Source organism: Cucurbita moschata, unplaced genomic scaffold (genome assembly GCF_002738365.1).
Source record: "Cucurbita moschata cultivar Rifu unplaced genomic scaffold, Cmos_1.0 Cmo_Scf00003, whole genome shotgun sequence".
Taxonomy (NCBI): Eukaryota; Viridiplantae; Streptophyta; class Magnoliopsida; order Cucurbitales; family Cucurbitaceae; genus Cucurbita; species Cucurbita moschata.
This window is the reverse complement of record NW_019268519.1, coordinates 881,710-907,854: the sequence shown is the minus strand read 5'-3', so window position 1 is coordinate 907,854 and position 26,145 is coordinate 881,710. Positions and strand designations below refer to the sequence as shown.

General features: G+C 37.2%; 3 protein-coding genes and 1 pseudogene across 3 annotated transcripts; all 4 read right to left on the bottom strand.

The window, feature by feature from the left end:
• Positions 1-1,435: 1,435 nt before the first annotated feature.
• LOC111433676 (probable receptor-like protein kinase At5g61350) lies at positions 1,436-17,107 on the bottom strand. The gene is made up of 21 exons (XM_023070816.1): positions 16,792-17,107; positions 15,643-15,744; positions 15,384-15,466; positions 15,223-15,307; positions 15,033-15,119; positions 14,068-14,129; positions 13,779-13,972; positions 13,572-13,632; positions 13,040-13,217; positions 12,288-12,326; positions 12,105-12,166; positions 11,988-12,024; positions 11,310-11,359; positions 11,075-11,144; positions 10,609-10,684; positions 6,868-6,965; positions 6,715-6,783; positions 6,313-6,358; positions 3,665-4,926; positions 2,083-3,153; positions 1,436-2,003 (listed from the first exon to the last, which is right to left on the bottom strand). Exons 1-21 carry the CDS (start codon positions 16,852-16,854, stop codon positions 1,620-1,622), a joined length of 4,179 nt encoding a protein of 1,392 aa, XP_022926584.1. The 5' UTR covers positions 16,855-17,107; the 3' UTR covers positions 1,436-1,619.
• Positions 17,108-19,312: 2,205 nt separating this feature from the next.
• LOC111440960 (probable xyloglucan 6-xylosyltransferase 5) lies at positions 19,313-21,353 on the bottom strand. Its single transcript, XM_023077808.1, has one exon. It carries the CDS (start codon positions 21,016-21,018, stop codon positions 19,636-19,638), a length of 1,383 nt encoding a protein of 460 aa, XP_022933576.1. The 5' UTR covers positions 21,019-21,353; the 3' UTR covers positions 19,313-19,635.
• A 1,182-nt stretch (positions 21,354-22,535) lies between these two features.
• Positions 22,536-24,732, bottom strand: LOC111436266 (probable xyloglucan 6-xylosyltransferase 5). Its single transcript, XM_023074016.1, has 2 exons — positions 24,510-24,732; positions 22,536-24,320 (listed from the first exon to the last, which is right to left on the bottom strand). The coding sequence occupies exon 2, from the start codon at positions 24,143-24,145 to the stop codon at positions 22,763-22,765; it is 1,383 nt and encodes a 460-aa protein (XP_022929784.1). The 5' UTR covers positions 24,146-24,320; positions 24,510-24,732; the 3' UTR covers positions 22,536-22,762.
• A 78-nt stretch (positions 24,733-24,810) lies between these two features.
• Positions 24,811-25,997, bottom strand: LOC111433669 (annotated as a pseudogene).
• Between the last annotated feature and the right edge of the window lie 148 nt (positions 25,998-26,145).

Genomic DNA, 26,145 nt, shown 5'->3' with positions numbered 1-26,145 from the left:
ATCACAGACATATCATTACGTGACGTACCTTAGTCATATCGTCACAAGAACGTACCCTAACGCTATCGTTCTATCAATCTATCACAAACCTATCCCTTTCTACCCATAACTTAACCGTATTCTTTCATCAATCTCTCCTATCCACAACACTCCGGTATGTAACCTAACTCTAACGTTTCATAATATAACATATAGGAAGCATATCGATCCACAGACAATTCACACATATCAATATATATGACACGTACAGAACCACAGGGTACGTGTCAACATCAAATATAACCATGCCGATAGTAAGGTCACTTACCTGGCTAGCTTAAGTCGTTGTCACGAATATATCTTTAATTAAAGTTCGATTCCGTCCTTTGAAATCCGAGTCAACCTATATGAGCCTATGACATTAGTTTCAGGTTTGAACTCTACAGCATTATTTCTCTAATTTACATGGGTCCATTGTTAAAAGTCTGAAATGTTATATATCTATAATTATACTTTTATTAAAAATTTTATTTTTCGTACTGTTGTATAAGAAAGTAGATGTAGCTTTTTCAAGTTATTTGGGTTTTACTACTCTCTGTATTTACCTTTTTCCCTCTATATTTAGTTTGTGGTTTTTAATTCCCTAATTTTTTTTTATCTGTTTCCTTTAATTCTGTTGTCATGCTTTCCAAATTTTCAGTGATCTCTGTTTCCAAATCTTTTCTTATCTTAGTGTTTCCTATTCAAAAGTTTTTTTGGTCATTCTATCTTTAATCTATTCATTTGTCTACTGATAGTGATTGACTATAGAATCGAATAAATGATTGACATTTAGATTCTAACTCAAAACTAGATCATTGTAATAATTCAATGAAGATCATTTCTAAAAAACATAGGATAAAAGAAAATAAAGATTCATCTTTAATCTATTCATTTGTCTACTGATAGTGATTGACTATAGAATCGAATAAATGATTGACATTTAGTTTCTAACTCAAAGCTAGATCATTGTAATAATTCAATGAAGATCATTTTTAAAAAACATGATCATTTCTAAAAAACATAGGATAAAAGAAAATAAAGATTTAATATATATCTTGTTGATGGGATAGGTAAATCTCTTGTGAATCCCAAAAGGTCGTTCTCATTTTTTTTTTAATAATTATTTTATTTTATTTTTTATTATTATTATTTTAACTATTTTTATAATTATTTTTATTAGTTTATTTCTTTATTTATTTTTTTGCTATTACAATTCTTCACATAGTGTAAAACCTCTTCCCAGCAGACACATTTAAAAAATGTAAGTCCCAAAGGAAAAGTCGAAATCCAAAGACGACAATATCTACATGGGCTTGGGCTTAGACCGTTGCATGATTACATATAGCTTCCCTTCAAAGACGAGATCGAAAAATGATACTGTTATTAGCTTCTTCTACAAATCTTAACGAAACTGAGACAACAAGGAGATTCATATACACAGAAGATTCAAACTGGATTGAAAAATGAAGAAACGATGTAAAAAAAAAAGGGCAATAATGATAAAATCTACACAACACTCTGTATGAACACCAAATTTGGTTTTGGAGCTGAAAATGTATCAGCGAAGAGGAGTATGGCGAATTCCATGTAAAAATTGTTCATCTTCCCTGAAAATTTCGAACCTCTGCAAACAGAGGAGCACTCACTGACACTTCAGAAGCATCATTACTCGCAGAAGCACTGCCTTTTCCTTTGGGTTCATCGTCGTTTCCTTTGTCCAAAGCCGCCAGCCCTTCGCACTTGTCTTCCTCTGGGTCCTCCAGCTCTGACACTGCCTCTTGCAGCTGCAAAGCATATTCTAAGTTCCACAGCACATCTCCCATGCTCGGCCTGTCCACGCCATACTCACCCAAGCATTTCTCTGCTGCTTCCACGAATTTCTTCAGCGACCCCTGTACTATTGAGCTGCTAATAACAGGATCGATTATCTTCTCTAGCTTTCCTTTTCTGTAATTCTGCATTGCCCACTCCGCCAAATTCACCTGTATGTGTTCACAATGAGCTATAAGAATCGATGAGTCTAACAAGAACTTAACATGAATGAAGCGTTGGATTAGCAACCTGCTCTCGCGGCAATGTCGGGTTTATCACTTGTCTCGCGCATAGGACTTCAAATAGAACAACCCCAAATGAGTAAACATCAGATTTGTCAGTCAATTGTTGTCGTCTGAAGTACTCTGGATCGAGGTAACCGAAGCTTCCTTTCACTGCAGTGCTGACATGGGTCTGTTCCAGTGATGGGGCGGCTTTCGAGAGTCCAAAATCAGAGACTTTAGCAACAAAATTCTCGTCGAGGAGAATGTTTGTGGTCTTCACATCACGGTGGATGATGCCCTGAGCTGCACCGGTGTGGAGATAGTGCAGCCCACGGGCGGCGCCTATGCAGATTTCGAGCCTCTGTTTCCACGACAATGGAGGGAGATTTGAGCCGTATAAATGGTCGCGAAATGGGCCATTGGCCATGTATTCGTACACAAGAATCATCTCGGATTGCTCGTCGCAGTAACCGATTAGGGAAACGAGATGGCGATGGCGGAGTTTGGAGAGCATTTCGATTTCAGTTCTGAACTCGTTAATGCCTTGATCAGAGCTAGGGTTTCCTCGTTTGATAGCGAGTTTGGTTCCGTCTTCTAATGCTCCGACGTAGACTTTGCCGAACCCACCAACGCCGATCACTGCTTTCTCGTCGAAATTATGGGTCGCAACCTGTAACTCATTGAGGGAGAAGAAACGGCCGAGGCCGACATTGGTGTAGATACCTGAGAACCCAGTCTTGCTCCGGCGAGACCCAAAAACGCTTGATCTTCTGGAGCTGCTTTTGCTAGAGAAGAAACTGGATTGATTTGAATGCAATGGGAGAAGCCATGAAGAGAAGCTCTTCCTCTTCTCCCATCCTTGAGGCCTTTTCTGCCATCTCAAGAACATTACTCCAAGAAACAGAACCGCCATCACTCCCATTCCCAAAGCCACAATAGCTGCAATCTTCATGGTGCTAAATCTTGAGCCTCCCATGTATTTTCCATCCACTGAAAACAACCCATCCAAGCTCTGTGCATCGTTGCTCATCTTCATGATCTCTACACCATTAAGGATTGCATCTTGAAGGCCTGAATTCAGATTGGATGGACCGACCTGCGCGTTAAGAATATGAATAAAAGATTAAAACAACCCTCTTCGAAAAATTTTATCTCCAAAAGCAAAGTCTATAACTAAGAGATATTGTTCATAATATCAATATTGATATTATTTGAAGTGAAGCGAACTTGGAGATTATTATGAGGCAGTATATATGGGTTAATTTAGAAGATAATTATGAGTTTATATGAGCCAGGAATAAATCTCTCTTCCAGGCCTTATGGAAAGTTGAAAGCAAAGTCACGAGAGCTTAGCTTAAAGAGGACAACATCATACATTTATGGAGAGTCAAAAGCCTTGAAGATATAGTTAAAAGTGAATGAGCCTCGATTAAGGGATGCTGTTAGAGGGCTAATAGACCTAAGGAGGTTCTATAATGAGGGATGCTGTTAGAGAGCTAATAGACCTAGGGAGGTTCTATAATGTGTTAGGAGGATGGATTGTTGAGGATTGTAACATTAACAACATGAATAAGCTTATAAGTTTGGTAGCAGTTTAGGGAGGTGACCTGAATCATGATGGTGTTGTTCTTGACGGAGGAGGCATTGAGGACGAGGTCTCTGTAGTAAGGAGTTGAAAGATCGCCGGTGAGCTGAGAGAGGTCAAGATCTGCAATACCCATCATCCCATTGATGTAAACATTGAAGTACAAAGTGTTGAGGACGGAGCTCACAATGTCACAGAAATGGAGTCTGATCAAATACGAATAGCTCTGCTCCACATTAAAACTCCAGCTCATATTAAAGCTTACTTGCATTGTTTTTGAATCTTGCAGATCCTCCGCCGTTGCATAAACCCAATATGGAGCAATCAATGGAGTCAAGTCGTTTCCAGGGTATTTAATCGAGTTCAAACCCACAGAAACGTTCTTAGAACCTTGTGGGAATCTGTTAAAAGCATCATCTGTTTCCCACGTTCTTGACAACGTATCGTTTCTAGGAACAATCTGAGGCCCTCCGACATTAACACGGTAGCAGATTTCCAGAGCGAAATGAGACAATCCGCTAAAAAACCCTACCGGAGAAACAGAGGTGGCGGAATCGGAAAACAGAGGATCTGGGGCGGAGACGATTTCGATGGCATTGATGAACGCCGATGAATTCTTCTTTGGTTTGAATTGAAGGGAGAATCGATCAGTGGTGATGTTGATTAGATACTCCTTGGAGACGATTTTGGAGTCGGCCTTGATTGAGAAATCGTGGAGGAGGACGAAACTGTCTGTTGTGACAGTGAAAACGGAATCGGAGAGATTATAATTAGGGTGAGGAAGAGGGTAAAAATAGAGGCGAATCCAATGGCGGCCGGCCTGAGAAATGAAGAAAGTGTAAGTGGAATCGCTGGGGAAGATTCTGGCGGTGCGGAAGAGAGGCAATGCCCAAGAAGACAGAGGCGAAACAGTGGCGTTTACGGGAATGGAATCGATTGAGGTTTGGACGTCTTCTTCAGTGGCAAGGAGAGAAGTCGATTCGCGATCGGATTTGAAAATCCGGCCGTCGTCGAGATGGGTTTGCTCCGGCGAGCCGCAGTCGATCAAGTAATTGTCGCGAGGGGAAAAGGGAACAAAAGAGGGATGAATAGCAGAGGAGAGAGAGAAGAAGAGGAATAGAGAGAGGAGGAAAAGGGAGGAGGGGAATGGAGTGGTACAGAATTCTGCCCCCATGGCCGCCGGAAGTGGAGGAAGTGGAGACTTTTTAGAGGTAGAGTGAGAGGGGGAGCGGCGGAGGAGGAGAGGAGGAGGAGGGCATGGTGGAGAAACGGCGGAGAGGGAGGTAGATTAGAGGAAGGAGGGAGAGGGCATGCAGAGTAACAGAAGATGGAACACAACAACAAACTGCGTTACATAGAGAGAGAGAGAGAGAGAGAGGCGTTAGCCAAAGGGCATAGCCATTGCTTTGGAGTTGGTTGGAGGCAAGTAAGTGAACTACGTGCATACCTCTCATGCATCCTTCCACCTTCTTTCAATCTTATTATTAGACTTTTTCAAGTTTAATTATTACCTAATTTTTAAGTTCGTTCTAATCTAGTTTTTATTTTTGTTTTTGAGCTGGATCTCCAAAATTTTACTTTGTCCTTCAGAAAACCTTTAATTATCATTTTAATAGCGTTTTAAGCTTTCATTCTTGGTTTAACTTATATTTCTTTTTACTACCGTACCTTTGTTACAATTTATTAGATATAGAAATAAAAATTTTAAAAAATTTTAAATTTTAGATAACTATTGGGGTGGGTCCCAAGAGCACTGGAATTGATCGGTTTTCCGTTGGATAACGACCAACTAACTCCAAAGGCCATTGTCCAATCAATAAATGTAATTTGAAAAGCTATTCCTTTTTCTGTGCATAATTGACAGAAATTAAGCTAAAAAGAATGTCAATATATTAGCATTTGTGAAGCCGTGGTAATGCATTACCTAAATTATAAAATAAAAAGAAAATAGAAGAAACTTTCATAATGCACACCACTAATACTATTCCCTTCAAAAGTCTTCTTTATTTGATAATATTATCCTAATTTTGACCCTTTTTTATAACAAAAAAATAAATAAATAAAAATAAATATTGCAATAAGTAAACATATAAAATAAATAGTAAGAAAATCATATTAAAAAAAATAAAAATAGAGTTATTTGTCACATTAATATCCTAATTAATATCCTAAATTAATATCCTAACTAAGTACTAAGTACAAGTAAAATCCTTTATCTATGTACGACATTGAAGTATTTATATAGAGAAAAATCTATATTACCGTAACAGCTCAAGTCCACTACAAGTAAATATTATCCTATTCAGACTTTTCTCAAAGTTTTTAGAATGCATATTTGTACTAGCTGCTGAAATTTACAAATTTAAAAGAAAACGAATACTATATATTCTCCTGTTTCGAATCTCTGTGAATAACAACAAATTTTCCCTTCAGCCATTGTTCAGAGATGAAGAGGAAAGATAAGACGACTTTCATAAAAGCTCCAAAAAAATAGTGGAATACATATGGTGACCACAATTCTTCTTGGAGGACTTTATAATATGATAAATATGTGCCTATATGAACCAAAGAATGTTGAGTTTCATATGTCAACTTCTTAATGGTCAATCATAATCTGCAGAGATTTTGACCAACAGATGTTACAGCTGTTTACTTATCATTGCATCTGACACCCCTGTTCTTCTGCTTTGAGATATACAAGTCCACGCCTTATCCTCTGCACGTCAATACCAAATAACAGCCATTAAAATAGACGGAAGGTCACCAAAAGAACAAGAAGGGAATCTACAAATTTCATTCAAGATGATCAGTTTAGAATGTTTGGTCCATTGTCGGTAATGTGGATTGCAGTACTGGTTCGATGAGAAACGGAAGATGAAGAAAGAAGGACAAGAACGATAAGAATTCATAACAGTGTTGGAAAAAGGATCGATTTAGCTTTTTCAACACCATGAGAAAGTTGCTTATGTTTAAATAAGCATATGTATCATACTGGGGTTTTCTATAAAAACTAGCTTAACATGGCAAGGCCAGAACAAACAGTTTCTATTTCGGTAAAAGGAATTTTGGTACCTCTCTTGTATCTGTCATTCGTAGAAGTTCCAATCTTTCCAGGGGCCTCCGATTTGAAAGGGTAGCAAGCTGCAGCAATAAGGGATTACAATCAGCTTAAAGATTGTGAAAGTCCATGAATAAGTTTGATGAGATACAAGATGGAAAAGCTACCCAGAAGCTGAACCGTTCAGGATCTCGTGATGAGGGCATCATTGCTTCCACATTAAGAAGTCTATCGTGTTTGCTATGATCTGTCAAAAATCCCATTACTGGCCAAATTGTGTTGCATGAAAAAGTGTGCATGAATGGAGAAAAGAAGATCAGAATTGGTCTAATAGTTTATTTTGGCATGATATCATGCATGTGAGAAGGCAAGGGAAAGGCTGCTGAATTCAACAAAACTGCTCCTTCAAGACAAATCCAAATGCAACAGTGTAGGTGGAAAAGTTTTTAATCGAACTGCACAACCAAGTCAAATCAATTGCACAAAGGGCAATATCGTATGATAAACAAGTAGAAAAAAAAATCATTTTCAATTTTGGAGATGTGGTGCTGGGCTGCTGGTACCTGAGTTCTTCATCAAGCTTTAACCACTAACAACATCGTAATTATGATGTTGAGGCAGGGACAAAATAGGAACCACCAGAAAAGTTTAATTTTGAGCAGACTCGTCTCTTTGAAAATAAAGATGTCTAATAGGGAACAAGTGGAAAAAGATACTCTAAATAACTAAATTGTGTGACTTGATCATGTTCATATTATATTATTTATAAATTACAGAAATTAGAATTCATAGTGCTAAGAAACAGTTATATTTTGGAATCTCCATCTCCTCATCTTTTTTGCAGATTGACATTCATGACCTAACATTGACATTTGGTGCAATTGGTTAACTTCCTCGAGGGATGCCAAAATTTTCTAGGCAAGCAAGCCTCGTGAGGAACCAACCACTCCCAACAACAATGGAGAAGCTCGATTTTGAATAGGAACAGGACAGGGATTTAGAACTTCTCCTTCAATTTCTCTTTACCTTAATATTATCAACTGACAAAACCAATTCTTTCAAAAGCAACAGCTAATAAGAGAGATCGCAAATATGCCTATGCATCATCTGGATAACAAAGCTAGAGAAGGTATTCTGTTCAAACCCATTGTACTCATAACCTTCGAGTATGAGTTAGGGGAGCATAAAGAGGAAGATGATGGTTTTCTTGTCTACAAAATTGTCTCTTCTTGTGAGCCCTTTAATGATCCATCTTCATATGTACCTGTTTCTACTCAACCACCTATTACTCAGGTTTTTTTCAACAATCACCTCTTTCGTTTACATGCCCTATACCAGATGCTTGTTCGTCATTGGATCCAAGAACAAGCGATGTCCTATTGTTATTCATAAATGTAAATGTTCGTGCACTTATCCCATTTCCTATTTTGTTTCATATACCGTTAAGTCATCTTCAACCTGTTTTTTCATTGAATCCCTGAAATATGTATCTATCCCAAAAAACTATTCAGAAATCTGTCATTTTGGTTGACATGCTAGATGACAATTGTACTTGAGATTTAGTTTCACTTCTGGTAGGAAAGAAGCCTATGGATCTGTAGCTCGATTGAAGCTCGTCTTGTTGTTAAGCCTACACACAAACTCGAGGCATCGACTATTCTGATACTTTTTCTTTGGTTGCTAAATTGGCTTCTGTCAAGTTATTCGTTTCATCAACATCCCTTTATCAATGGCCCTCGCATCAGCTTGTATTAAAAATGTTTTCCTTCATGATGATCTTCAAGAAGAGGTGCATATGAAGCAATCACCAAGGTTCATTCTTAGGGGGGTAATAGAAAGGTATGTGTTGTCTTCGTAAATCCTTGTATGGATTAAAGTAGAGTCCACAAGCATGGTTTGAAAAATTCAGTCAGGTGATTGAAAACTTTAGAATGAGGAAAAGCAAGTTAGATCATTTTGTCTTTTATAAACGATTTGAAAGTAGTGTCATCATGTTGTCATGTATGTTGATGATATTGTCATTACCGGTAACGACACATTAGACATCTAATATTGAACACCTTTCTCCATAGTCAATTCCATACAAAAGATTTGGGAATGTTGAAATACATTCTAGGAATTGAGGTAATAAGAAGCAAGATTTATTGACCGAAGTAGGAAATTAGGGGCTAAGCCATGTAAAACCTCAATGATGCCCAACTTGCAGCTCACAAAAGAATGTGAACATTGTGAGTTGCAAGTTGGGCATGATTAATATAACATGCTCCAACTTGAGGGAGGAGTGTTAAAGTTGTTATATTAGTATAGTTATGTTTTTGGTGAACATATTAGTTGTTTTGTCTTTTATTGCCTTTTTACTTTCTCCTACTTAGGTTAACCTTGTACACTTGTATGTATATCTCTTTAGTGAATGGAACAGAGGATTTTCATTCTCTCAAACCTTTAGCATTTACAATTAAGAACTAAACTAGTTGCATCAACGAGTGGAAGGAAAAATACTCAATAGTTCCGTCCAAGGTCCAAATAAGGTCTCATACCATTCTCCTCTCGTTCAGAAAAATATTCATACCATAAACCTAGGGAGACCAAAATATATTCAACTTGAACACCAACCGACGTGGAATAGATGAATAAATCCACGTGAAAGTTACAGTTGACAGGGGAAAGTCAACAATTTCCGGAGTAAGGCCAAAATGAGAGTCAAAGTGATAAACAGTTGTCTAAGCATTGGTATTAAAAAATCAATTAAAAATTATCGTGAAATATTTATAATTGATCGGAGGTTTTAGATGAAAAAATGAAGAGTACAAGTATCCAAATTTTGTAATATATTTATGGGATGCAAAGAATATGACAATCTAATCCAAGCAAAGGAGACATCAACTTTTATGAAGTTGGGTAATCTGAAAAAGTGAAACAATAATAATTTGGCTCCAAAATTTACGAATCTATTTTTGATAGTCTTTAGAGAGTAAATTTATCAAATCAACACTTCAAGTACAGGGTAGATATACTTTATAGAGATGTGTTAAAGAAATTTGAGAAAGATTTCTTAAGAATTTCTTGAGACTTTTAGCGTCAGTTTAGTTCCAAGGAGTGGGATTGTAGAGGAGGAACTTGGTCACCCCTCTTTTAATAAAAGAAATATACTGTTAAAGAAACATAAGCGGATATCAAAAGGTGTACGAGGGGTTTTAAGGACATTTGGAGTTGGCTTATTAAACTGTCTTCTTTTCACTCTACAAAATCTTCTTCGTAACCGTTTTTTGTTATTACAATTTGAGCCTTTTCTGTAATTGATGTTCTCTTCAAGTTGTAGCGGGCTCTTTTCTGTAATTGGTGTTCTCTACAAGTTGTAGTGGGCTCAATTTTTGTTCTTCCACAGTTGGTTTTTGTTCCCAATATAAATGTGTGTGGGGACGTCAATTTCTTGTGGCAATTGAAGACAATTGTTTTGGAGGCTTTTGGTGTTCAGTTGGCTATTAACAGGTCGTACAAGGCAGCCATATACCTCCCTTCAGCCCTTAGTTACTAAGAATTTTTGTGATTGCCCTTTGTTTATCATAATTTTAAACTGGAGCCATATTTTGTAATTGTGTAGTTTGTTAGCGTTTGATTTTTGTTCTCGGCTCCTTTTTCTTTGGCTTTCCTTTTTCCCATGTTTTTGTATTACCTTCTAATTCTTCACAAGGAAAGTTGGTTTTTTCATTAAACGAAATAGTATTCTATCATAAACGGTCTTGAACAGGGGTCTTTTAAAATAATAACAGAAACTTTGCATCAAGTAAAATGAAATATTTACATCCAAATAAAGGCCAAAAAAAGCCTCTGTCCAAGGAGATAATAAGTAGCACAATCACTAAAATTAGAGTTTTTATTTTTATTTTTAATGATATAATCTCCCTTACCTCGTCTAGATGCTTCTTTTGCCTTCCTTATCCATGACTGAGCGTACTCTGCTGCATTATTTGTCATTTCCTGCAACTGTAAACAGGCACACAGATGCTTTTCAAGTGAGAAATCAACAAAAGAAGGGGAAAGCGGCAAGAACAATAGAAAACATGTTACTCAGATGTACATAAACATCAAACCTTACGTACTGAGTTTAGCAAATGAAAATTTTGAAAAACCTACTTTGATCGAAAAAGATAATTAATTGCACTAAAACATATCCCTATAATTTAACCTCTCAAAATGCCAGATCATGCCAGAAAAATTAGTATTGGTTAAAAATGGCCCCCAGCTCATTATGGAATATTAAGATCCTGGCCAAAAAGCAACGACTTCAACATCTGACTTATCTTTGAATATAATGTATCCGAAGCAAAAAGAAATACATATAGCAAATGAAAAGCCAAGTTTTCAGTAATTTACTTCTGCTTGCTCTCTTGTCCCTTCTGCGGGAGCTACATCATTGACCCATTCGATCTCTGCCACTCGATACCTGAATAAAGCAATAAAAGAAAATAAACCCGTCTAACTAAAACTGGAAAACTTTCATAACTCCTTTGGCTTTTGTAGCTTCTCTTTTTTGGGGATACAGAAACAAGAAGTAAATCCGAAAACCTGTTTCAAGTATGAGCAAAACATCAAAGTGAAGCAAACTAACCCATCTTGATCCCAAGATCGAATAATGCGAAATCTTCGACGACTTTCAATCTGCACAAGTTTTTAAAAGCAGGACATACATATGTATGAGAAAGGACAATCAGACCAATCGTATTCTAAGAACATGAATGCTTCTTCATGAGGCAATGAGCAGCAAGAAATTATAACTTGTAATTGTGGCATCCTTTACTTTTAAAGATAATCAACTTGAAAACATAGTAGGATTTCTTTTAATGGAAAAATGGTAGGATAATCCAGCCAAGCCCTGGCAGTGTGCCTTCTAAATGAGGTGAATATTCTTAAGCAGAAGAAACTACTATCAACGCCATATAATATTTCTACCACTCAATCTTTAAGCCACATTACTCTCGACTATCCATAACAAAGTGGCGCAGTTCAATTAAAATTATAACGTCACTCACATATGTACAAGAAAAATATCTAAATCACATATCAAATGAGAACATGAAAGGAAGTTCTTATGTTTACATCTTCAGCCACAATAAACAAAACTAAATATTTAATTTAGGATATGTAATGTATATGTTATGGACATCACCTACAAATTTACAGAAATAGCTGATATTAATGTTAAAAGAGATATCTACTACACCATATTGGATCAATTCACCAAGGTTATGAAAACAAATATAAAATAATACAAGAACAGATGCCTAACCTCTAGATAGAATCGTCCGTCCGCAAGAGGCTCACACCTGATAAGGAAAAAAAAACAATGGGTAACGTTTTCTTTTGATTAAGGGATATGAGGGGCCAAAGTATGACTGACACCTACTCGGTAATTTCCACTTCACATGCAAAATCAGCAATAGAACCTGTTGTAGAATCCACAATAACCTAGATGACAAACATACAACCACAACAGTAACAGTCAAGCCTTTAAGAAATTTATTATACCTTAAGAAAAGAGAAGATCAGGATAACTTCTTGAAAAAAAACTAATAGTTACAACATCTACCATTCCCATACGATGATTGCCTTCCATTACCCTCCGGACCTGTTATGTAAGTTAACGGAATTGGTTTAAATAATTCAATATGATAAACATAAGGTGGAAAAACGGCACCTGGAAGATTGCTAATTTAAAGAAAAACAAACTAACAAAGAAAAGAGAAATTTATGGCCAGAGAGAAAATCATTTATAGGAAAGGAACTTTGATTAAGAGAAAAGAAAAGTGAGTCCATAACTTTCATGAGAGAGAGAGAGAGAGAGAGAGAGAGAGAGAGAGAGAGAGAATTAAAATTTGTAAAGTCAGCAGAAGCACATAGGTCTCATGGAAGTATTGCGTATCAAGATAATCACAAGAAATAAGTTTATATGGCTTGTTCAGGATAAAAACAAATAAATTCATAGGCTTATTTATCTAACCACAAATACAGAGACAACAATTGCACCCTGAAGAATAATAACTATGTGAATAGAGAAGGACTTTAGGGTGTTCATTATTTAGGATGTGAACTCATGTCCTTGCAGTCACCATGCAAAATATTTGTGCTTGAACTTGCGGTACCAAAAGAGCCGACTAATTCACAAAAGCACTTTAGCACATATTGTTCCAAAAGGCTCCGCAAAAAAATAAATAAATAAATAAGCAGGCAACGTGCTGATTGAAATATCAAAAAACAAAAATTGAAAGACAACATGCTGTATACGTTACCAGAAATTTAAAAAAGAAAAAGAAAAAAAAAAAGAAACCTTGACCAACTCACCATAAGTCTGTAGCGGGGTTCAAATATGTGAAGCGGGAATTTCTGACATGGGATAACAACATCCATGACAAAAAGAGGCATTATATCGATACCAAAATTTGCCAAACCATCATGTTCTGACTTCCTTTCAGCATACTCCTCTGGAAAGTTCTTCTGTATAATGTTGCTCAGCGTAACACTGGTAAAAACCAACTGAATGTCATGCAAAAAAGTGATATCAACCGAACTAGATAATAGATTATACCATAATGTTTACTTAACAGGAGACATTTTCATGTTCATATAGTATCACTACACTACAAACAACAAACATGCACACGCATGTATATAAAGTCTGTAGCATGCATGCACTAAGCTTTTTACGTGTTTTACCAACTCTCAACGACACCTGGGGTTCATTTATGGACTTCCGTTCATGCTTTAACCAATTTTCATAACAAAAGCACATATTTTATGGGTAGAATGAAACCAAACATGACTGCTTTTTGGACTTCAATGCCATGCCCTGATTACTACAACATGAGCAGCTTACCTGATTGCACATGTTCTTGAACTGATAAAAAGAACTGTTCGGCACAGCGGACATTTATTACCTATAATTTCAATACACGATCAGAAAGACAATTCTAAGCTCTCACATCTCCCTCCAAAATAATAATAATAATAATAGTATTAGTAATGAAATGATAACTATTGAAATAGAAATGCCAACGGAGAGAGGGAAACAAAAACCACTAACCACGATCCATCGACTGAAATAAGCAAGAACGGCAAAAAGAATGCCCACAGGGAGTTGTGATGGGTTCATAAAGAAGCTTAAAACAAAGGGTGCAATCAAATTCATCACTACGATCTGGTAGCCCATGGCGTCCCCTTCCTGTCTGACTCACAGCTATCCTCTCCAATCTCTGAAGAGAAGCCTGAAGAGGATTGCTACATATTACAAGAAACAAAAGGGAAATTTTTTTCACAAAAAGGACATTCAACTAAATTACATACATTTCTATATGAAAATAGAAATATATTACCTTAGAGGGTCAATTTGAAGGCCGGATAGAATAATATCCTTTGCTATGTCATATTTTTCTAGCTGCATAGTTAACACAAAATTACAGTTATATGTATAAAAAAATATTTTCCTAAAAAAGCTAAAATTAAAAATGTGGAGTATTTAATCTTTTCTACTTTTATGATAAAGATCGGGCAGTTTTGTTCAAGCAATCAAATGTTGATGAAAATAAGGGTCTAAAATTTATGGAGGTACAAAAAAAATTGAGAAGAAACCACTGAAATTTTGAAAATTTGTAAAAATCATTTAAACAGTTATTTCAGCAAACTATTAAACTTTTCATACAAGTCTATAAATATAAGATTGAATCAATGTAAAATGCCACATATTAGAAAGATAGATTACACGATAAGAATAAAGAAAATGGGGCGGAAGTAAGATGTGCAAACACGCACATATACAAAGAGAGCAAATTATTGAACGAAGCATAAAAACTAAATAAATCCGTATGGTAGAGTGAGATGCTGAAAAAGGATATGTTAATCCACTACTCTAAGATTATGGGTGAGTTCCACTAGTAGCACAATTTATGGATGAGACTTAACAAATGCAAGTACGTAATGTACGAACAAAAATGTTGTCAAGTTTGAGTTGGTCTCGTAGCAGGTGAATTTTTCACCATTTTATTTCTTTTTCAAGTTTTTATTCCTTTAGATGTTTGTTTCTGTAGATTTTCCATGATTATCTTTTAATAAATAAAATTAAAAAAAAAATCTTTTTATTCATCACCATGATTGAAATTCTTAACATCTAGTTAATATTTCCATGCTATTCCAGAAGAAACATATTGCCCCTCCTATTGACCTTGACCATCATGGTTTACAGAAATATAGATATGTCGATTGGAAAATTTCCTCCCATTCTTTTTGTTTGGAAGTCAGGTAAATCTTATCTTGGGGGGTTTCAAAAATAAGATATTCTTACGAGAATGAGAGCATTAGCCTTCAGAATATATGGTTTCACTGATTTACTGCATTGGTCCATCAGCTTCTCAGCATCTTTTAGTGCAAGCTGAAATATTGTTGAAGAGTTAACAACGCAACCAATGTAATTCAAAAAGAAATATTTCCCATAAAAAATTGAAGTAGATGAAAAGCAATTAGAATAGAATTACTTCAGCAAGTACTGTAGGATCCAACCCATTCAATGGTCGATATTCAGAAGCAGACGGTGGTCTATCTTTGAGGAATCGACTAATCCTGTTTGTTGGCATCATAGTTACAATGAATGAATAATACTGAATGGAAGAAAGATAAAACTATTTATAAAAAAAACCTGATATAAGCAGCACTTCTGTTGTTGAGAATAACCGGATCACCTGGTTTGATGTTATTTGCTCTTGAGTAACACTTGATTGCCTGAACAAAAAATAAACTTGTATTTTTTTTTTCAGATACTGAGAATAAAAAACTGATCGTGCAATATAAACAAACTCATATGTGGAAGTTCATAGTTTAATGCATAATCTGAAGAAAAGTATTATACTTTCTCCAATAGTAAGAGAACTAAGAGAGCAAGAAGCGAAACATTTCACCTCTTCAAAGTTATTATCTCTAAATGCTCGGTTCCCATTTTGTACGAATTCAAAAACATGACTAAACATGTTCCATGTTAATGAACCCTCTCCTTCATTGGCCTGCACAAAATGAACAGTTTCCAATCACATTCTGAGACATGTATTAAATCAGAAAAGAACTGATGTTATCCTTCAGTTTTCATCTCAAAAAATATATATCAAAACAGGAGAAATACTTGATCTGTATCAATACTAAAAAGATAATTATTACAATCTTTCAGCTTATTGACCATTCATTCAGCAGCTGGCATGGATGCTATCTTCTTTAATGGATAATTGCAGGCATCAGCCAACAGGAACTTGTTGGGTCAAGTAAACTAGCCATAAAATCTACAGTAGCTGTTATATCTAATATTTCAAAAAAGACACGAGCTTGCATCATTATTTCTCATAACGATCAAGCTCAACGTTGCAGTGATTTATAGCTTTCATATGAAATATTTTACAATTTTTTTTTTCACATCGAAACAAGTCTACGGTAAATTATTTGTTTTATCTTGACTTTTTTTTTTTTTCTTTTGCCTTTTCCTTTTCCCTTAATTTAATGTCAATTAAAAAGTGAGTAATAGATGAATAATTTGCTGAAGGAGACAACTAGAAATGAACTACTCTGCTAGTTCTTTCCAAGTCAAGCTTGAGTTCATTTTTTACCAAAGCACTCTTCACAGCGATCATACACTTCAAATGAAACACGATTGGATATTCAGAAGTAGGAATGATACGATTGTGGAACCCAGAGATATTACAGGAGTGAACAAAAAAGATTAGAAATATACTAGAAAACAATTAATACAGCAAAAAAGAAGATAGTCCTGATAAATCCTCAAAGTTTCCTATCTCCTGCTTCCACTCGTTGAGCATTATAGAACAAGACAACACAGAAATGGTCGAGTTCTTACCTCGATTTCGCAACAAACAAGAAAAGCTGCATGTAGCTCAAAAAGAAAGAAAGAAAGAAAGAAAGAAAGAAAAAACTAAAACACCTCAAGGCTCAAAGCTCGGCACTTCGTTCTTTCAACACAACACATTGAATCAGAAAAACTAAAGCAAAAGAAAGTGAAAGAAAGAATAACAACCAAAAGAGAAGATAATCAATAACGAACTGACCGAAATGTAGTCGTCGATGTCGCCGAGAGAATCCACGGGCAAACTGTTCGAAGGATCAGCCATAGCCAATGCAGAAACGGATTGAAACTCTTCTGTGAGACGAAATTCAAGAGGATAGAAGAAAATTGAAGCTAAAAGATAGAAGCACTTTAAGAGCAAGTTGCAATGACCATCGTGTTCGTCCCTGAATCCTTCGTCCACACACGGACCAAATTCTACTACGTGTTTTCTCTCTCTATCTCTCTCTATATATCTCTCTCTCTCTCCAGCTAGAGGGCCAGGGGGAGACGAATTTCGAAGGGCTGAAATTTTTTTTAGTTATTTTGTAATTTTATTATTTTCGTAAATATGATTTATAATTTAATAAAACACACAAAAATCATTAATAAATAATGAAAATGTGTAGGAGCGTTAAATCAGAGCCGTAGGATGAAATTTCGAATCCCATCCAATTGTAGAGTGACAGATCTAAACTTAATGATCAAAACTTTATGGCATTCTGAGTTTTTTTTTTTTTTTTTTTTTTTTAATTTAATTTAATTTTGAATTAGTCAATAAAGTCTCCCTTTTCTAGAGATAATAAGTCTCCCTTATAATTTCATTTTATCCAGCTTAAATTTTAATTTATTTATCTCGTTTTTTATTTTAATTGGACTTTAATATAAGTAGAAAATTACTTTTTATTTTAAAATTTTAAATATTTTAATTAAGATTATGAATTCATAAATGAACGATTTATATATAAAAAAAAAAAGAGTGCGACGTTATAATATAATACCAACTATGGTCCAATAACTGTAATTAAATTGGACACGTAAGTCAAATCTTTCTCATCAATTTTTTTTAATACCATTGTGTGGTAAAAATAGTGAAGTTAATTGGAATATTACAAATATTTAGGAATAAAATTTAATGAGGAAAATGATAAAAGAAAAGTAGTAAAGAAATAGGAAGAAATGTTGTTTTGTTTCAAAGAAACGTAGGTGCCGCCCAATATGCCTTCGGCGGTGAAAGGTGTCGGCAGAAAAGGAAGTGGGAGTTGAGAAGTTGAGATAAGGGAATTAGACGGCACGGCAGGGGCAGGCGGCAGCAGTAGGGGAGGAAGCCATATCACTGATGCCGCCGAAACCTGCCCCTTCGGATTCCTTTCTATCTGCTAATGCCACTTGGGATGTGATTCTGATACCTATTCTGCCCTATCAACTTTTCTCTATCAATATCTCATCCTTTGCCCTTTTCCAGAGTGCAGTTCCAAGAGTACAAAATCGAATCATCCACATTTACCATCATAATTTACGTCTTATCTAAACAAATACGCTCGTATCTTGATGCAACTAGATTGAAAGGTACCTGTCAGAACATAGTTCGTTCTCCAAATAGAACACTCTTACTTTTTTTAAGGTTGAAAGCTCGATCTCTCGAGTCCTACATTAGGCCCGCCGCGTAAGAGAGATTCACATGATTCTCGCAGAATTGAACTTGGATCATTTCCCTACTGCAGGGCATCATTATCTTTTTTCCTGCATTTTTCAAGCTATAGGGATATGATTTGAACTTTATGTTTATGTTCTTATTTGTTTGGAAGTATCAGGGGATACTCCATCCCAAACACCTTACATAAAAGACCACAGACTTACCCAGAGGCGAGAATTGTTCATATTTAAGACAATTTCACAAAGATCATGCCCTGTGATATGCCATGTAAGTTGTAAAGCAGGCTAGAAACTAATGGACTTCTGCATATAGAGATACTGTTTTATTCTATGTGATTCCTTTGTTATCATATTACAGTTCGTTTCGTTTTGCGCTAAGATTCAAGGGGAAGTTGCATTCGTAATCTCAGCCCGTAAAACCACTCCCTAATCTATTGTAACAGTCTAAGCCCACCATTAACAGATACTGTCCGCTTTGGCCCGTTACGTATCGCCGACAGCCTCACGGTTTTAAAATACATCGGTTAGGGAGAGACTTCCACTCCTTTATAAGAAATGTTTTGTTCCCTTCTCCAACCGACGTGGGATCTCACAATCCACCTCCTTGGAGGCCCAGCATCCTTGCTGGCACACCGCCCAGTGTTCGGCTCTGATACCATTTGTAACAGTCCAAACCCACCGCTATACATATTGTCCGCTTCGGCTCGTTACGTATCACTGTCAGCTTCACAATTTTGAAACACATCTAATAGGAGGTTTCCACACCCTTATAAGGAATGCTTCATTTCCCTCTCCAACCGACGTGGGATCTCACACCTATGAACTAGCTAAGCTTTGCAACCATAGTAACCAAACTGATGGAAATGGTACATCATTTAGATCAAACATTGCATATTGACATTGCAGTTTCTGAATATCAGATATCAATGGGATGAGTAAAATTCACATACAGATCCATATGAACACATAATTAATAAGTACCAGCTAAACAAGTATTGGCTATGAGCACTTGAATTATCAAAGCCATACGGCAAACTTCTCCCCATTCTTCTTCCTTGGGGATTAGATATACTAAACAGCCTTGCTCAGAAATATCAAAGTTGTGATCTAGATTTGAATGCATAATATTGATATCAATATGATCGAGTCTAAATACAAAGCAAGAATAGTAACGTTCAACTCCTCAAAATAAGATCAAAGTAAAAAAGAACGGTAAAGAGAGGTAAATAAAGTACCTATACTCATTTCTGAAACACTGTCTTTTTAAGTTAATGAAAGAATTATGCTCTATCCTTCTCAGAACGAAGAGGGAAGAAAGACAGACTTGTATGAACTGCTGCCAGCCTTTATCTGCTATGAATTGACGTATTACATCATCACCTACAGGTAATCACACAAGAAAGTAATTAGCTCACTTGGTTGGAGGCGTGTTACTTCGATGTAGAACACGCCACCGAATATTGTTTTGATCAACCGACTCCAATGGAGTGGCTGTCTCGTTCCTGATTCGCTTGATCTTGGGGCTCAGAAGGCCCCTATGGCGAAATCCATACAGGTTGAGCACCTGATTGTCAGCGAAGTTAAAAGCCCTCTCCATGCTACTCAAGCACCTTTCAACTGGATAATCTCCATAGCTACCACAAGGCTTGCAACCGACAAAATGCGTCACGAATGGCCATCTTTCGTCGCCTAATCCAGGGTGATACTTCTCGATCATTTCCTCGTACCTATCGACTAATCCAGCCCAATAACCATGCAAATAGTATGAATTCTCAAGAAACACCTTATCCATCCATTGATCTTTCTGAGAAAGCAACAGATATATCAAAGCTGACTGATCATCAGCCTCAAATGCTGGCCTGCCCTTCAAGAATGCAGTCAAAATCTTCCCAGCCTCTTCTCGAATCGGACCCTTTGGTCCCATTGGAGCCCAGGCATCCAGCAAATCCAAAGACCATTGACAATTCCGAAACAAAAAGCTTCCTGTGTTGAGTGCAATCCAGGACTTCTGGTTAAACATCAAATCAGGATATCCATGAACAACCAAGTTATAGTTATCATATTTTTCTAGAGGGATCTCAAACACCATATCAGTAAACAAAGCATCACTATCCATCCACCAAATCCACTCAACCTCAGGGTGAGACAACATCAATCGCCGAATCAGCGGCAACTTGGCCCAATATCCAGCAAGTTCCTTGTCTAAATGAGCCAAATTGTATACTATTTCAATCCCATGAAGCCTGCAATAGTCAATCTTATTCTTGATTGCCTTCAACAAATAATGATCCCCAATTGGGTTATCACAGGGTTTTGGAGGAGAACCAGTAACAAGCAAGATCCTAGCTCTTTTATTAATATAATTAGGAAACTGAGGGTTCTGATCAAGCCAAACCTTCCGCTCCTGGTTCCAGTTTGCAATCTTGGGTCCGAGCGTGTAAGTGACATTAGGGTTTATTTGAGTCTCGGCAGGATCGTCCGGGTCATTGGGGTCGCCGTCAGATCGAATCTCGGCAAGGATCCGGTTGGTTTCTTCGATGATGTTTTGGTTTACAGCGTCGGCCTCGGAGCTGCCAAGGTTGCCGATGCCGATGGTGCCACGAAGAACAAGGATTGTGACGAAGCCACAGAGTATTGTGATCTTGATATTGTTGAAAGTCTTCTGGATCTGACGGCCACGTGGAATTCCAGGGAACCCACGGCTTCTCCTACCGTTGGCGGTGGCAGCAGTGGTCGGCAAACTATTCCCTCCACCGCCGGTTCTCTTCTGAGCTGAGATATTGTCTAATCCCATGCTTCTTCTTCCTTTTCTCTCTACAAAATTTTCACACTCGAAAAACAGAAAGATCTGACAAAATACTTCTTCTTCTTCTTCTCTCTATCCTCTTACCTTACGACGATTTGAAGCTATGGGCGATGAGGGAAATGGGTTCCTTCCCTCTCTCCAGCAGCTCTCTCCAGCATCAATTCAAGTATGTCATCAGTTGAGGGTGGCGATGGGTCATGAAGAAGAACATAGTTGGCCCAGAAAATAGCACCGACTGTGTGTCGAATCGAGGGGATTTCTTCGAATGATTCGATTTTTATGTTATTTGAGGGAAACAGATAAGTATGGTGGATTTTATGATAATATGATATGCATTTGTGTGAGATGTGATTGGATCCACTGTTTCTTTATAACAAATAGGGTTTTATATTATTAGGAAATAAAATCTACTTTCGTTAGAACAATTTTTAACACAAATTCATAATTTCCTGAAATTGGTTTTGAAAGTTTGGTACGTGTTTTGTTTGAATCAGTTTACCTTAACCTTGATCACCTATGACAGTTCTTAAAATCATATTTCATTCGGTAATTAATGTCTTTTAACTTAGAAATTATAATTCAAAATTATTTTATTTTAAAAAATGATGCGTATTTAGTGAATTATAAACAATATATTTCACAAAACAAATTATGAATTTATGAAGATTTTCCATAGTTATTATAATGTTCATTTAATTTTTTTTTTGTTGAAATTATTAGTAAATTTTTGGAGATGATGATGATGATTATTATTTTGGCAATTTTAGTAAAAATTGTAATACTTTTTATTATGAAGTTTAATAGGATGAAATTGACTTTTGATTTTTTTTTTTTTTTCGTCGTCTCCTAGATTTTATTACACTTTTTTTAGTTTAAAAAGAGAACGAAGTTTAAGTTGATATTTCTTTTGTCAGATGATTATAGTTGTAATGTCCTCTACTCAAGATAGTGAATCTGGATTCAATACCTAATGCAATCTACTTGTTTTGAGACAAACCAACCGAACTTTACAGAGAATATTTGTGAGATCCCACGTCGGTTGGAGAGAAGACCAAAATATTATTTACAAGGGTGTGGAAACCTACCGCTCAGAATGTTTTAAAAATCTTGTGCTAGCCGTGAACTTAAGCTGCTACAATATTCACACTTCTTAGTTCGGTGAGAGTGGAAAAGAGATAGAAAGAACAAGATTTTTAATGGGTTAAAAGAAAGAAATCAAGGCACTGGTAGGGTTCGAATACAAGGAATGTCGAATTTGTAGATTTGAATCTACGCTTTCAACTAAGAAATACATGTAAATTATCAGGAACATGCTGCTACAAATCCATATCTTCACAAAATTATCAGGAACTTCACAGAGTATCTATAAGCCATATGGGTTTGTTGGAAACTCTTCTGGCTTATATTTGAATGCACAATACTGATATCAATATGAGCGAAGTCTAAATACATAGCAAGAACAGTAATGCTTCAACTCAAGAGAAGATCGAACACAAAAGTATCAGTAAAGAGATAGAAACAAAGTAGCTATACTCATTGCTGAATAACTATCTTTTTAAGTTAATGAATGAATCCCACTCTATCCTTCTCAAACGCAGTATCAATCAAAATGACGACAAAAAATAAGCAAAAGACAAACTTGGGTATGAACAATTACCAGCCTTTCATATCTGCTATGGATGAATTGACGTATAACACCATCACCTACAGATAAATCACACAAGTGATTAGCTCACTTGGTCGGAGGTGCATGGCTTCGATGAAGAACATGCCTTCGGATATCGTTTTGATCAACCGACTCCAATGGAGTGGCTGTCTCGTTCCTGATTCGCTTGATCTTGGGGCTCAAAAGGCCCCTATGGCGAAATCCATACAGGTTGAGCACCTGATTGTCAGCGAAGTTAAAAGCCCTCTCCATGCTACTCAAGCACCTTTCAACTGGATAATCTCCATAGCTACCACAAGGCTTGCAACCGACAAAATGCGTCACGAATGGCCACCTTTCGTCGCCTAGACCAGGGTGATACTTCTCGATCATTTCCTCGTACCTATCGACTAATCCAGCCCAATAACCATGCAAATAGTATGAATTCTCAAGAAACACCTTATCCATCCATTGATCTTTCTGAGAAAGCAATAGGTATATCAAAGCTGACTGATCATCAGCCTCAAATGCTGGCCTGCCCTTCAAGTATGCAGTTAAAATCTTGCCAGCCTCGTCTCGAATCGGACCCTTTGGTCCCATTGGAGCCCAAGCATCCAGCAAATCCAAAGACCATTGACAATTCCGAAACAAAAAGCTTCCTGTGTTGAGTGCAATCCAGGATTTCTGGTTGAACATCAAATCAGGATATCCATGAACAACCAAATTATAGTTATCATATTTTTCCAGAGGAATCTCAAACAGCATATCAGTAAATAAAGCATCGCTATCCATCCACCAAATCCACTCAACCTCAGGGTGAGACAACATCAATCGCCGAAACAGTGGCAACTTGGCCCAATACCCAGCAAGTTCCTTATCTAAATGAGCCAAATTGTATACTATTTCAATCCCATGAAGCCTGCAATAATCAATCTTATTCTTGATTGCCTTCAACAAATAATGATCCCCAATTGGGTTATCGCAAGGTTTTGGAGGAGAACCAGTAACAAGCAAGATCCTAGCTCTTTTATTAACATAATTTGGAAATTGTGGGTTTTGATCGAGCCAAACCTTTCGCTTCTGATTCCAGTTCGCAATCTTGGGTCCAAGCGTGTAAGTGGCATTAGGGTTGATTTCGGTCTCGGCAGGATCATCCGGGTCGTTGGGGTCGCTGTCAGATCGAATCTCTGCAAGTATCCGGTTGGTTTCTTCGATAATGTTTTGGTTTACAACGTCGGCCTCGGAGCTGCCAAGGTTGCCGATGCCGATGGTGCCACGAAGAACAAGGATGGTGACAAAGCCACAGAGTATTGTGATCTTGATATTGTTGAAAGTCTTCTGGATCTGACGGCCACGAGGAATTCCGGGCAGCGTACGGCCTCCCCTGTCGTTGGTGGTGGCTGCAGTGGTGGGCAAACTATTGCCTGTACTCCCAATTCTCTTCTGCGCCGATATACTGTCTTGTCCCATGTTTTTTCTCCCTTCTCTCTACAAAATTTTCACACTCTCACCTGAGGAACACTCGTATACAGAAAGATCTGACAAAAAAACTCCTCCGTCTCCTCTTGTCAAGATTTGGGGATATGGTCATGAGGGAAATGGCTTATTCCCCTCTATCCAACAGCTCTCTCCTCCACCTCGTCTCCTGCAATTCAATTATGTCAGCAAGATCAGAAATCAAAGAGGTGGGACAGAAAATGGGACAATCATGGAGGGAAGAGGTAGAAGAAGAAGAGAACAGTAATGGGTAATGGCGATGAATTCAATTCAATTCAATTCAATTCATGGTGGTGATAGATAAGGAACAGCTAAGAAAGGAAGAAGAAGAAGAGACAATGGAGAGATTTGTCTGAACAATGAACACCGACGGCGTTGAATTGAAGGACTTTCTGTGAATGATTAGAAGTTTAATGTCATTAAACAAAGATTATAATTCATGTCCGATGGATTTTATGTAAATCTCAAACGGCACATGCATCCGTCTGATCCGTGATTGGATCCACTGTTTCCTGATTATTGGGATGTTTTTTCTATTACACAAATTCCAAGTTCCTAGCTCCTTCTGTCACCACTCAGAATTTTTAGGTTTTTTCTTTTTTTGTTCGACAAAATTAGAATTAGGATAATCCGTTGAAAGCCCAACAATATTAATCGAGAAGAAAATAACTTCACATGATTTGGTTTGATAGCAAAAACTCAAAAAGTTATTTCAAAGATAGATTCTTACTTCTCTTGCCCATCGCTATGGTTTTGTCAGTTGCAGCTTCGTTTTGCTTCTCAGCCTCTGTTGTATTCCTCAAGAATTTTGCTATGAATCTTTCTTGTTGGCTTGAAAACCTCACTGAGCACCCAAGCTTGAGACCCATAGCCATGGCCTCCTCCCACAGTTGCCTGCCCATTTCAAAATCACCTCCTCTGCAAAGCTTTGGTATGAGCACATCATAAACTGGACTATAACCTCCCAATGAGCTTCTTTTCATTTTCTCGAACAGCTCAAGTGCATAACTTGCTCTCTCAGCTCCACACAGAATACCAATCAAATCAAAGTAGAATTTTCGATCCGGGATCAACCATGTCGTCCACAATCCCGTGCCCTTTCCCAAACCTTCCACTCAGGAACAGAACTCTCACCACAAGATAATAGCCAACCCAATCGGGTCGAAAACCAGATCGTTTCATCATGTCAAGGGTTCTACATTATATCCTTCACTCTCCTGATCCTACCAAGACATGACAACAATACATTACAACTGATTGAGTTTGGGGCAATCATATAGGATCTCATTTCCATCATCACATTCAATGCTTCAGGCACAAGACCTGAAGGATTTTTCTTAAGATTATGCTTGCAAAGGCACCTAAGGGAAGTGTTGTAGCAGAACAAATCTGGCATGGTTCCATCAGACTTCATTTCTTTCAGTATCCTTCTTGCTTATATAGATGCAATTCATCTACCCAATCATGTTTCAAATTCTTGAGAGACCACAAGAAAAATCTAAGCACTCTTCTAGTGGGAGCTTCGTTTTTGCAAGAATCCATAACCCGGGTTACGAGTGAAGATGTCAAGGATACTGTACATCTGTTCCGACTGGCTTCCAATTCATCTAGCCCACCGATCGAGCATGAAACTATTTTACACAGTTCTAGCGCAGAAGCTCCATTGTTACCGGCGGAGTGATGGGAGCAAAAGATCTAGCCCACCGATCGAGCATGAAACTACTTTATACAGTTCTAGCACAGAAGCTCCATTGAAACCGGTGGAGTGATGGGAGCATAAGCGACTCTGAGACGCATATTCTCGACGGAATATCGTCGAACACATGGCGTGCGTGCATTGCATTGTACAGAGCTCGGAGAACAACGGCTTAACTTCTCATGGTCGGCTTTCAGGGGACCAACTTAAACCGAGGTTTTAAGGACATTAAAACACTGGAAATTTATATGCAATGATTCTATGGACACGGCGCTTA